Source organism: Chenopodium quinoa, unplaced genomic scaffold, assembly GCF_001683475.1.
Source record: "Chenopodium quinoa cultivar QQ74 unplaced genomic scaffold, ASM168347v1, whole genome shotgun sequence".
Taxonomy (NCBI): domain Eukaryota; kingdom Viridiplantae; phylum Streptophyta; class Magnoliopsida; order Caryophyllales; family Amaranthaceae; genus Chenopodium; species Chenopodium quinoa.
Genome location: NW_018744626.1, coordinates 2404100 through 2418345, shown reverse-complemented (window position 1 = coordinate 2418345; position 14246 = coordinate 2404100). Strand labels below are relative to the sequence as shown.

Here is a 14246-nt window from a genome sequence, read left to right as displayed (position 1 = left end):
TCTAGCATCAGATATCTTAAGTGTTACCTCCGTTTCATATTATTTGCAACGATTAGACATATTTCTTCTCTACTTTATGTCAAATTGTTGCAAATAATATGAAACAAAGGTAGTATAAAATACCAGTAACACTTTGGGATGAATGTGTTGAATCTCAACTCATGCTTACAAAGTAGTAACTAGCAGCTGACTGTGTTAAGAAGACTACATATAGTCATATATTACTCAATTCTCATAATAGTACCATCACTAGCTCCTCTTTGCTAGGCTTTAATTTGTCTCACTTTGTATGCCATGTGCGTCGATAGTGTATCATAAATTATCACCTTCTCGTAAAACAATGTTCTGTGTCAACTTATCTAATACTCCGTACTAATTGGTTGAGACCACAAGTCCACAAATGACGCGATATACTCATCATATTTCCCATGACTATAGGCTTATATTATTACAAAGTTCCGTGTCAACTTATCTTAGGTATTACTATATGCATGACTGCAAGCTCAACCCAAGCAGGCTTTATCTTCAACTCCAAAGCCTGAAACTTTCAAACTAAACAACATCCTGCCAATTTCCCGCCTAAAACTAATGCTTGCTTATTGATCAATATTTTTCCCAGACAACTTCCAAATTCCCTTGCCATTTTCAAGATGATGCTAAAATCTGCACTCTCATTTTCTCTCTCCAAAAACCGAATTCGAAAATCTCACTCTCTAGCTCCATCAACTGAATTTCCCGCCAATTTCCAACCAACCAATGTTACCACATTCTCTCATCTGCTAAGGCAACGTCCTTCTCTCCCACATTTGAAGCAAATTCACGCTCAAATTAATACCCAATCTTTCTCCTCTAATCCCCACTTAATTTCGTCTCTAATTCACTCTTATCTCTCTTCTAATCGTCTAAATTCTGCAATTTATTTGTTTGATAATTACCCTTCTTCCCCAATTCCTACTTTGTTATGGAATTTGATGATAAGGGCTCATTCCAAAATTCGAAATTGTGTGGAACCCATCAAGTATTTGGGTCGAATGTTGTCGAATTCAAATGATGAATTTTCTAGGGTTTTACCTGATGATTATACATTTACGTTTGTAATTACGTCGTGTTCGCATTATGATTCATCTTTGTACGGAGAAATAGTTCATGGGATGATAATAAAATCTGGGTTTGGGTCTCATTTGTTTGTTGGTAACTCATTGATTAACTTCTACTCTGTTTTTGCTAAAGGGGTTGATGCCCGTAAGGTGTTTGATGAAATGTCTGAGAGGGATGTTTTCTCATGGACTAGCCTCCTAGGTGGGTATGTCAAACATGGGGATATTGATAAAGCTTGTAACATTTTTCGTGCGATGCCTGTTCGTAGTGATGTGTCGTGGGTAGTTATGATTTCGGGTCTTGTTAGTAATGAGAGGTACATTGATGCCCTGGATTATTTTCGCGGTATGTTAAAAGACAGTAAGAAGATGAAGCCTAATGAAGCTGCCCTTGTTTGTGCTTTATCAGCTTGTGCTAATTTGGGGGCTTTTGATCAAGGAAATTGGATTCATGTTTATATGGAGAGAAACAATATTCTAGAGAGTCCAAATATATGCACAGCTCTTATTGATATGTATGCCAAGTGTGGGAGGATAGATTGTGCAATTCGAGTTTTTAACAGAATTTCAAAGCGAGATGTTCATAATTTCACAAGCATGATATCTGGTTTGTCAATTCATGGTCTTGGAAAGGATGCTATGAGGGTTTTCTCGGACATGTTGGCTGAGGGTATTAGACCGAATGAGATTACCATGCTCGGAGTTTTGAATGGTTGTAGCCATTCAGGGCTAGTAGAAGAAAGCACCTCTACTTTCAATGACATGGAAAATTTATGGGGGATAGTTCCAAAGATTGAACACTATGGATGCTATGTCGATTGTCTAGCTCGTTCTGGCCATTTGGAAAGAGCATTCAATGTAGTTAAAACCATGCCTATAGAACCTGATGCTGCTATATGGAGGGCTTTGCTTAGTGGATGCAAAACTCATCGCAACATTGTTCTAGGGGAGCAGATATTGAATCATGTTCGACAACTTGGTTCAAGTGGCCAAGTTTTGCTGTCAAGTTTGTACGCCTATATGGGTAAATGGGAGAGTGTTGTTTCAATGAGGAAGCAAATGGGTGGCAGAAGGAATACATCAGAGCTTGGTTGCAGTTGGATTGAGGTGGATGGTATTACTCATGAGTTTCGTGTGGATGATCAACTACATCCTCGAATAATAGAGATTCGAGTAAAGCTTGATGAAATCTTGGAGAAGGCAAAGTTGGGGGGATATGTCACTAATACAACCCCGGTCACATTTGATTTGAGCGAGGAGGATAAAGAACGAGCAGTATCATTGCACAGCGAAAAGTTAGCTATTGCATTCGGATTCTTGAGTACTAAACCTGGGAGTTTGATCAGAATAGTAAAAAACCTCAGGACTTGTGAGGACTGTCACTTAGCTTTGAAGGCAATATCTCTTGTTTTTGACCGAGAAATAATTGTCCGAGACCGGTCACGTTTCCACGCCTTTAAACATGGGAAGTGCTCTTGCAATGACTATTGGTAGTCATTAGTCAATGCATAAGCTAAATCGCGACATAAAAAACAAAGCAGGCGCAAATGATATAATTGCATATCTAGAAGTTCATACCTTTAAAAGCATTACAAAGTGGCATACTCATTACAAGCAAACCCTTTTCGGCGAAACGAGGACCAAGATGTTTTACAAATGAGAAGATGAAATTCAAGCTAATTGGAGCTGTTTTGACCCATTTGAAGGCATGAACACCATCGAGCCACGCCCATCATCAGGTAAAAGCAAAGATTCCTAACTATGATTGCATGTGCATGGTCATCAACTTCATATCATGCTTGGTACCATCAATGATTGCAATTTTAGTCAGCTGATAATTATTTATATTATATGCTCTTCTTATAACATATTCCTAAGTATAGGGACAAATTTTTAATGATACAAAGATATGGTATGTAATGGAATAAGATTAAATGGCCCACATTTAGGATTTTTGTTTATTTCTGTGGGCTCTAAAAGCATCAACCATTATGCACCTAATTGTTCATGCTTACAAAGTGTTTAAATGAGCTGGTTGTGGTTGTCCTTTCTAAAGCTTCATAAAAGTGAGCTATTTTTGTTAACCCACAGCAGAAAGTGAAAGCAAAGCTCTGCTTTTGTTGCCTTAGATGCCCTGTAATACTGAAAGCGAGAGTGAAGTAACGACTTGAACGTTATAAGTTCGGTTTTGATGGCTATTCGAATGTCAAAAATTATGCACATGCATGATGATTGCATATATTCTTGATTTAGAATCTCTAATACTAATATATAATGGATTGTCTTCCCATTGTAAGATCTTCTCTTTAGTAAGCCTAACACAAGTTGTTTGACGCGGATTTAGTGCAAATTCAATTTTTGAAACCCGGAGTTGCATCTAGTGTATATAAGATTTAAGTGAGAAATGGAATGTTGGGAAATGATTATTCTTATATGAATATATGATTCCCCCTCCAGAAATGTATACATGAATAGATATTACAGTTGCTACTTGTTTGGAGAATTATAAGTTAACCAACTTAGCTTATGTTTATTCTTGTTTGGAACATAGATACCAACTGATAACTAGCCCAGTTGAATACCATATTTATTTCTTAATTAAATATAATTATATACGTTATAGTTGTTCAAACAAGCTCTTGTAACATTTACATGAGTTCTATAAAATCCCAAACCAAGTAAACTAAGGTGAAAGGAGTGAAACCTTAATGAAGCAATACTAGCAAGTTGCAAACACTTAAATAAAGCTCTTGATCTTATTCTTTGTTGAAGTAGATCACTGAAAAATAAGTTTTCTGACAGCAATTTTTGCACTTGAAAACTCCTAGTGGACTTAAACTACCTTGTTTTAAGTTTATGACACGAATTATGTATTGCTTTAAGCACACATTTTCTGAAATTTCTGATTTTGGGTTCAAAAATTTGGAAACTGTTTATTCATGTTGCATGCCAAACTGAATAATAATCAATAATAAAGTATGAAAAACTGAAAAAATGCTTATTGAAACCAATTATTAAGGTCTGTAACCGAATTATTCTCCCTTTATTTCTTTTTTTTTGGGGGGGTATGCCTTGATTTTTATTTTCTTTGCTTCTGTCTCACTTTTAGATGGTCCATGCTTTACGCACACCCATTTAGCTGTTTTGATGTTTGAAGTTGTGGAGCATAATTTGTGTGAGGAAAAGGACTTAATGCATCCTATTACCATCACTCTTTTTATGACATCATTTTTATTTTAGAGCAAAAAAACAATGATAATAACAACTAAATTAAGTAATTATCCTCCATAATTGTTGAAAAATTGTCATGGGAATAAAAATAAAGCCTAATTATGAGAAACAAGGATCACTTTGATACAACAATGTCATTTGCATTTTCCTCTGTTAAATATGTACAGTTTCTGCATGACCCGGATCATCATCTTCAAGACCCGGATTTGTTCTTCACTAATCTCCCAAATCCTCAAACCTCCTAATGTTTCGATTTTTCGAGTTTTCAAGATTTTATGGGATGATGGATGCTCAATCCTTATCCTCTGCTTCTCTCCTAGATGAAATGTGATTTTATTGATAACCATTATCAGCTTGTAGCTTCAGATATGCTGTGCAGAGAGGGTTGCCAGTTTTTTGGTCTTACTGTTCCTCCATTTGAGGCTGATGTTGTTCTGGATCGGCTCACATGTCTACTACTAACCTGAAAAATCAAGTTTCATTTTATATAAGTAAACATTTCAAATAACTAATAAATTACACAGATCAATTCAGTGAATTATATTGTTATTGTCCTAAATTAATTGTTCTGGTTTTCTTTCCTAATCAAAAATTTTTAAAACAGGGAAAACAGGGGTAATGGAATTAATGGATTTTGGCTAAAAAAAATTGAGGCCTAGATTAATTTAAGTTTAAATCTTTATTCTTAAGTTAAAAATAAGGAAGAACAAAGTCAACTGATGCATTCAGTGTTTTTTTTTTTTTTTCTGGGATTTATGAACATTTACTTTCCATCCAAAATTTGCTTAAATTTTAGCGAAATAACATTTTGGAGGGATTAATTACCTGATGGGTTTTCTCTGGTTGAGATCTTTTAGCAAATTTCTCAGCTTCTTTGAGTCCTTCAGAGTCTGCTAATTCTATACCATTTTTCTTCAACTTTGCTTGTTTCTTTGCCACCAAACCCTTCATAACTTCTGCAAAACACCCAAAAAATTAGCATGTATTCTTAATTCACCTTACTTCCTACACACTAGCTAATCTGACCCAAAAAAATGAAAGAAAAGGGTAGATAGAAAAACTATCACAAACCTTGAGTACTGATGAGCCTATACACATGACCCAAAGCCAAAGTATCCGTTGGCCGAAGCAGCTTAACTCGAGTAATCCGCACAGTATTCCGCCCATCTACAGTTTCTGTGCTTTTGCTGCTACTCTTATTGTTACTGCCTTTGCTGTTGATGTTGTTTTTCTGGCTGTTGTCGCCGCTGCTGCGGCTGTTGTTGCTGTTGCTGTTATTTTTCTGGCTGTTGTTGCTGGTTTTCTGGTTGTTGGTGTTGGTGTTATTGGTGTGACAAATAGTGGTGGTGATAAGAAGAGCAACATAATGACCAGGGTTGAGTTTCATGATCTCACTTGCAGAAACAGACCAATACAGTTTATCAACCTTACCACTTGGGTGTTGGATTACTAGTGTTGCTGCATCTATGGCTTGGCAATTCCCCATGTTTTTCTCTCTCCTATATCCTGCTTCAGACTTCAGAGAGTTTCAAAACACCAGAAACAAGGAAAGGCAGGGTATTTTTTTTTTCAGCACCTACTTCTTCTTCTTCTTCCTGTTTTTCTCTCTTTCCTCCCCCTCTTTATAGTCAGCACCCACCAAGAGTCTTTAGTAGTAATTCAGAAGTTATTGCATGCCCAGCTGTTTTTTTTTACTAATTACAAGGCTTGCCCCATGTGTTTATAATAATATCACATCTCTCATGTGCGTCCGTTGCACACTATTTGTTTTTGCGTGACATACTACTCCTACTTCTGTGTAAGTTTAGCGTTTTAAAGTTGGTGTTTTAATACTTTGAGCTACCCTTTAATTTAAAACCCGTCATTTATCTACATATACTAGTGTAACCTTAATATAGTCGCTAACAACATAATGTATAAATGCGTAAATATACACTTTTGAATAAGTTAGCATTTTAAGTTTATTCTGATGCTTTGAGCTACCTTTTTGGTAAATTATTTTTAAATACACACGGTATTTCAATATAATTTTAAAACAAATACATGAAGAACCATATCTATTACAAGTACGTACTACTTAGATTATGTTCTTTTGAATTAATTTTCAGTTCATATCTACTCAATTCAACTCGAGTCATTTTAGTTCAAATTTGGCTTAAAAGAATACACACTTTACACATACTTGTATACCCAATGCACCAAAAAAAAGAGTTGTACCTATTAATTTTCACTATGCCTGAGTAAGTATGACAACATCATATACAGTATAGGAAGTATTTTTTTTTTCTCTAACTTTGAGGTTCTAATATAGTAAATTTACAGTTTTGCCCCTGCTCCATGTGAGTGTGATCAATGAGCTGTAAAAATGTAAATTAGGACAGAAAGATGAGATCAGATCATCTGGAATGTTTATAATCAGACCTAAAGCTTACTATTTAGGGTAACTATTACTGGTAATTTTGTACTTAATTTAGCCTCATTACATGGAAAGATTCTAACCTGCTACTTAAGAAAAATTTAAAAAAATAAATAAAAAGCTGGGTAAAAAGCAATACTTTGGGTCCGTTACTAGTGCCTAGTGGTGGTGGTAGTGATTGTCACGTGACTGGTATGCAGTAGTGATTGACATGCTATATCTTATCTTATTGGGTGAAATAAAATTTTACTCATTTTTTAGAATTTTTTGTGGAACTTTTACATGCAAATCAAGAAAGTTTTGTTAGACACTAATTATTACCAAGTATTACTATTGTTATTATTTTTATTATTGTTAAAAACTTATAGCATCACGTTGTTTAGTCTCCTTTGGATTCTTGGGTCTTCCTTGGCTCCTCCAGTCTTTAGGCTTGAAATGATTTTTGTATGGTTAGTTGGTTACCTTTCATATGACCATGAATATTTCATGGTGGGGTTATGTATGATGTTAACATTAAGAATTGCGAGACTGTATCAATATTTTCAACCACTAAAATATCATGATCGTGTTAGAGAACAAATGTTATCAATTTGGCTCTAGGTTTACTATAGATTAATCTTGATTTGCATCATGTCCATTGCTATGCATCAAAGGACTACCAGCTGTAATCAAAGGAAGGGTTAAGTGTTTTAAGTCAACTTGAAAATGTAATCTTGATGTTGAATCGATTTAATGAAAGCATAATTGACATAATCATCACTTGGTTTAAAATGTTACAAACATAAAACATATTTGGCCCTCTTTGTTTCAGCTTTAGGATAGATATAGGAAGATACCAAACAAGCACAAAAAAGATTGAGAAGTTGGAGAGGATCCTATGAAAGAACCAAGTGAGGTTTTAGGATGCTTTACTTAGGGACGTTAGGGCACCTCATGATTAGTTTCGTGTTAATTGGATTTTAACTGTTTAGATTTTAAGCCAAGTTGATTCATAAACGCACAAAGAAAGATCTCAATACAAATAATATTGCATTTGTACTTATGTCTCAAGCTCAAAACAATCTAATTAATTAAAAACAATTCATTTATTTGTTGATTCAACTCATTCAAACATGTAACATATTCCGTAATAGTTACAAGGTGTTTTTTAAATGCTTCAACCACTCAAAATACCCTATACACAAGCATGAAAAATGTAATGTTTGAAACGTATTAGGACCCCATGTAACCTCACACATGACACCACTCACCTTCCCCTCAAAGTGTGTAGTTCGTCATAAGTGCTTGTCGCATGTGAGAAAGCCCTTTTATTCTCACACGTTCACAATTGTCCTTTCCATATCATAGTCTTCACCCTTGTGAGATAATTTCATGACCTACCCACCCAATCATGTATTATCAAAAATATAATACATTGGATGCGTAGATTTTAAATCAAGAAAACCTATTAAATTAACAGTGTTTGCATAGATATTTTGAGTATCTTGCATGTATATCAGTATATGCCAATATAGAGTTGATAGAAGTTGACATGAGCACACGACCTAACAATTCAACATAAAGTTTGGATCAAGGTTTCCACTAGTATTGAGACCGTTTTCTAAATTGAAATTGGTTCAATCGAGTCTAGTTTCAATTTTGAAAAATACAATTAGGTATCTGAATCCTACTTGCCTTTAATTTCTAATGAAGTTTTGCATTGTTATGTTATATCCACTCTATCTCAAATTAATTATCACCCTTTTTAAAAAAAAAAAAAATCTAAATACATTTTTATTAATTTTCTCTTTACCTATACCCCTATCATGAAACTCATATAGGTTATATGCTTATATCAGTCACAACCTTTTTATCCGCTACTTTTTTTAATGTGTTGAAGTGATTACGACAATAAATATATATATATATATACCTCTGGGAATAAAAAGTTATTCGTGGTATGATTTTATCTTTCTATTAGTCGCTCTTAAGACTATGTTTAACATTATCTTTCCGTAAATGAAGACAAGAGAAGAACGGGAAAGGAAAGGATTAAGGCTAAGCATGAATTTTACATAAAAATGTCTTTTACAACGATGCAAAATCACCTTTGCAAGAGTGGTGGACAAAATAACATAGGACATTGTCGTCTTACGCTTCATCAAAGACACGACGTCGTTATCTCTTGTACCTTTGTCTTATAGAATTTGCTTTTTCGTTTTGTATTTGTAAATTGCATCTTTCTTTTTATTTTTGACAATCTCCCACTAAACTAAAATGTCTGCTTACTTGATTTCTACCTTTCAATTTTACTTTATTCTATTCTGATTTTTCAATTTTCTTAACCTTTTAATAATCCAGATTTTTCTTTAATTGGTTCTTTTAATTGTTCCTTTCTTTTTGCCAAACAGATTTGATGTTCTAGCAACAATTATATTGGAAGATGTTTATACTTTGTCTCTTGGTGTTGTGGTTCACTATGGTTAGTTGAGGTTTAATCTCTTGCCAGGCTTTAATTTTCAATTGGTATTGGAAGATTCACATATAACGGTCTAGATCATAAGAAAAAAATTTGTTTTTTCTTTAATGTATTTCTAGTAAAATTCACGGCGAGTAGTTTGATTGGTTATAATAGCAATGAGATGATACGTACAAAGAGTGCATTTTAATCACCTTACAAAATAAGTTTTGTAGTTGATCAGGTCTAATAAGATATTTGAATATAAGGTGAAAATCATGTTTAATTTAGTAAATTAAATTTTAGATAACTTCAAGTGAAGAGAGTATTGTAATTGTCTATACTCTATATTACTCCCGGTATATGTGTTTTGCTTCTCAAATTAGCATCAATACTCTAGGAGGGAGACTGTGAATAAAAGCATGTGCTTAAAGGCGAGAAAGTATTTTCATGGACAAAATCAATGAATGTTTTTTTACAAAATCATTATACATTCATGATCGTTATTGCAGTTTATTTCCAAACAGTGAATTGGTGGTACATATTATTGCATTTAATTTGATTCTTATGATTACATATAATACAATAAACTTCAATTCTATGAAGTACAATATTTACTTATTGGGATCTTTATTATTTGCTTATGTAAATTTATCTTGAAATATTAAAATGGTGAACACACACAACACAAGTTAGATTCATAAGAAAGGCTAAGTTAAAGAATTCCAGAGAAGAATCTTTTCCAATCAAATGTATTAATCCCCTTTAACCATTCTACTTTATGCAATAATTTATAAAGAGGATATGACTCTAGGAAATCTAATTTACCTAGAAAATCACTCAAAAATTCTTTATAATTAAACTTTTAAACATATCTCTTTATTCCCTCCTTACCTTTATTTTCTACGAAGTATTTTCCAGACACCAATGTAGAATTTTTTTTTATTTTTAATTTTATTTTTCTGACCATGAATGTCCATAAAATCAAATTACTTAAACAAGATAACCAATTATTAATCTTTTTTCTGATTCTGGGAACTTAGTGGTGGAAGAGAACTAGCAGAACTTTCCTGGAGGTCGGCTACATAATCACTAATTAAGATAATATAATTAATTAATTCCCTCAAAAAAATAACCTTACAAGATTATGTATTTTAAAGGATGAATATCATGAACTTTATGAGATAGTGTTACAAAGTAATACACATGTAGATATTGTATATACTCAGTCACTTAATATTCCACATTGAAATGAGTGGTAGATGAGATTCGAACTCGTGATCTTTGTGTCACATTAGCTTTTGACAACCTGTTAATTGGTTGACTTGATGGTTGAAACACAAGATCAGTTTATATACTCTATCATTATACAATTAAATCTACAGCTAACGACTTTGTTGCTGGAGTGTGGCATAAATACTAGAAGTTCAAAAGTTTCAAGTTCAAATTCATGTCATGTGATTTCGAAAAGTGTTCAGTTTTTAAGTTCGATTTTCAAGTCGGATAGCCACATTTCAATTACTAATTTAATGTCCGCATATGTGTGGAGAGAGTGATTCATTCAAGGGAATACTAATTAGTACGAGTAGTTTTTACACTAAACTAGCTTAGCTTGTTAAAGTTGTTAATAATTTGGATAAAAAAAATATATATATATTAATGTTCAGCAAGTTGCCCTATATTGAAATAGGAAAATATTTAGAGCAAATTGCCACATATTGAAATAGAAATAAATTTAGAGCAAAGTGTGCCATATTTAATAATCTACCCCATATATTGACTTCTAAATAACAACAAGAGTCAAATTGCGTATACTAAATACTAATCAATCAAAATAAATGTTGTATCTCTTTCATTAGTTACTAAAACCTGGCAATTTAACGGGAATTAGGGACTACAAAGTGGAATTTGGACCATGTATATCTGGATTTTATGTTGAATCAAACATGAATAAGAATATTATTGTTATTAAATATATGTTATATTATCGTGATCATAATAATGTACTATTAATACATTATAATATATTGGAATAATATACATTATTGTATTCGTACAATTTCGTATACTTTGTGAGACTTATCAGTAGTATTAATTATTTGACTTAAGAAAAGTTGTGAAGGGACCATGTTATATGTGTCTTTATACATGCTAAGTTGTTGGCATTGTAAAAACAAATTATACAGATCAATTGCTTAAGCTTACTAGCTGGCAGATACTCTTACCTGCAAATCACAATTAATTTTTCACTGACACTAAAATTAATCTCTTCTTTAGTTTTCACAATCTTTATTTATTTTGTGTTAGCTAGTTTGGGGAGTCTCAATCGAAAGTATTATAAACGAAATTCGATTCTAAATTACCCATATGTTATTCTCGATTAATAGATTTATACGGATCGAGTATTAATTTAATGTTTGTATATTTTGTATGCGCTTTAATTAAGGTTAAACATAAATTCAGCAATATGTGAAGTGCAAACACCCCACATTTGTGAAGGTAAAATTTAAAGGTAACTTTATATTATTAATGATGATATTTTGAAGTATTGAGATCAATTTCCATAATTGAAAATTTTAAGGTGCAGGCGGCTGTACCTTGCTTGGTACAGCCAAAAAACACAAAAAGAACATGTAACTATTTTGTAAAGAGCATACAGTTATTTTGTAAATAACATGTAGTTGTTTTGTAACGAACATCCAATTTTATATATTTTTTTTTCATATCTAAAGAACATCTGTAATATTAATAAAGAACATGATAGTATTATGTAATAAACTTTATCTATATATAACCACCCTAATCTGAAGAAAAAATTTAATAAACATTTCACATTAAGCAATGATCATTATGTTGCAAATAAAGTACATTACACTGACTGATCAATGAACATAAACATATGTTCTTTTTATTTATTTTTTTGGTGCAAATATGTTCTTTTCACACTAGATATATGTTCATTACATTTTGATAGTATGTTACTTTTACTTTAGGTATATGTTCATTACATTTTAATAGTATGTTCTTTTCACTATAACTTTATGTTCATTACTTTTATATATCATGTTCTTTCCTACAAAACGACTGTACGTTGCACCATACAGGCGCCTGTAGGAACCAACTATTGTTCAATAATATCTCATGTTACTATAATTTTTTTATGTACACATAAATCACAGACGATAATTAAAATACAGTTTATAAATAATGTCAAAATTTAAAATATAACCATTATTTTGAACACGAAATTTAACAATATTTTTATTTTTGGTCTTGCATAGCCTAGATGGAGGTGAAACTAGATCGATGTAGATGGAGGTGAAACTAGATCGATGTTTGACCCAATTTTATCAAAAGCTAGCTATATGTATTTATAGCCTACTATGTGTCCCAAATAGACTAGTAATATTAGGTCAATCATGCCTCGTCCACATGAAGCATAAATGCATTATAAAGCATGTTTAATCTATGTTTTTTTTTTGTTTTCTTAATGAATTGTTTAGTCGTAATTTATGGTCATTGGTGGGTTACAAATCTTATTATAGCTTAACTTGATGCATTATTATTAATAAATAATGAGTTTTATAGCCTCAGCTTATAGGGGACCAAAGCTTATCTACTTTGTGTGTAATGTTTCATTTAGAATTGATTTGTATTACGTTGTTCGATCTTGTATCCATAATTAATAGTATAAGTAATCAGTCTTTATTTTATTGCAAATCTGAATTAATAGTCAGATATACAATTTAAAAAAAAAAAAAAAAATGTCATGCAAAGTATAGTTTATTAATAGGAGTGGTTTATAATCTCCGTAATAATGTGTTGTCGATGCTATTAGATTAACAACCTATGTAGACTATTTTAAAAGGTAATACTTCGTATGTGATAAGAATAAGTGATTTATTTACTTTGGTGTGAATTGTCTCATGACAATGTTTACACCAATGTTTATATCCTGGTAATTTTTTGCACCTCTAAGTAACTAAGTTTGAGGTTTCCTATCATAGATAATCTACGTCTTTATGTAAGTTATACAGAGTGCCACAATATACATACAACCGAGTAGTGAGTAGTTAATGTAACATGGATGTTCAATTCTACTCTAACAGCTATAGGTATACATAGTTATTGGGATTGTATTTCTGGTTTTTCTCTCCAAAAAATATGAGCTTCGAAATTAAACAAAATTTGACCTATAAAAGATGCCGATCTGTAAACCTTCTTCTACCCATACTTTATACAAAAAGGTATACCATGCAGGCACATACCCTTTGAGTGCTAATTAAGACCATAATTCTCTTATTTCAAGTCTCATCATGTGGAGCTATGAATAACTTAAGCATAATACTTTTAGATTCTCTAAGACTTTATCAATTTATTAGCAAATTAATTTAGTTAGCAACATATAATTTTAATAAATAAATAAATAATTGATCTAAAAACTTTATATTATTAAATTATTGTTCTTCCATATCATTGGTTTCCTTAACGTCATTTAGATCAACCTTGGCTTTTTATTTTTTTTAATTAAAATTTTAATATAACTTAGTTCCAAGAGTACTAGTAATGAGTTAAAAAATTAAGTGCAAGTGTAATAAACTAATCAAGTACACGTGTGCTTCATCATCAAGTTCAGTATCCAACCTCACACCAACTAACCTCTCTGACATTATTGAATGATTCTAAACACTTGCGTAAACTAGATTATTTTTCTTTCTCACCTTTTTTTTTTGGGGGGGGGGGATAAATTAATTTTGGTCGGTTTCTTAATTGTATTACTCCTAATTAATGTTGAAAAGGTAGTTTATCTTGATTTAAGTGCTAATTAAGTTTGCGTGACTTGTAAATTTTGTTGGCATTATAACGTTAAGATGTGATGTGATGCCAGAGAATCTTGTCATTTAATGCAGTAAATTTCAGAGTAACTACTAGAGAAGTACTAGTCTCATTGTCAAACAATTATAACTTGGTAATTTCTTCCAACCAACGTCAAATTTGGTGATTTTCAAATGGTTATTACTAGGTAATTTCTTTCAACCAACATGGAAATTTGGTAAGGTGAGTA

General features: G+C 32.2%; 2 protein-coding genes across 2 annotated transcripts; one reads left to right on the top strand and one right to left on the bottom strand.

Moving 5' to 3' along the window:
• Positions 1-501: 501 nt before the first annotated feature.
• Positions 502-3152, top strand: LOC110700446 (pentatricopeptide repeat-containing protein At3g62890-like). The gene has a single exon (XM_021877987.1). The coding sequence runs from the start codon at positions 651-653 to the stop codon at positions 2589-2591; it is 1941 nt and encodes a 646-aa protein (XP_021733679.1). The 5' UTR covers positions 502-650; the 3' UTR covers positions 2592-3152.
• A 1201-nt stretch (positions 3153-4353) lies between these two features.
• On the bottom strand, positions 4354-6033 carry LOC110700445 (myb-like protein H). The gene is made up of 3 exons (XM_021877986.1): positions 5400-6033; positions 5154-5284; positions 4354-4791 (listed from the first exon to the last, which is right to left on the bottom strand). Exons 1-3 carry the CDS (start codon positions 5812-5814, stop codon positions 4678-4680), a joined length of 660 nt encoding a protein of 219 aa, XP_021733678.1. The 5' UTR covers positions 5815-6033; the 3' UTR covers positions 4354-4677.
• Between the last annotated feature and the right edge of the window lie 8213 nt (positions 6034-14246).

Coding starts and splice junctions, on each gene's coding strand:
- LOC110700446 (XM_021877987.1), top strand. CDS start 651: ATGATGCTAAAATCTGCACTCTCATTTTCTCTCTCCAAAAACCGAATT.
- LOC110700445 (XM_021877986.1), bottom strand. CDS start 5,814: ATGGGGAATTGCCAAGCCATAGATGCAGCAACACTAGTAATCCAACAC. Junction 5,285..5,399: donor TAGGCTCATCAGTACTCAAG/GTTTGTGATAGT, acceptor GGTGTTTTGCAG/AAGTTATGAAGGGTTTGGTG. Junction 4,792..5,153: donor AACCAGAGAAAACCCATCAG/GTAATTAATCCC, acceptor TTGATTTTTCAG/GTTAGTAGTAGACATGTGAG.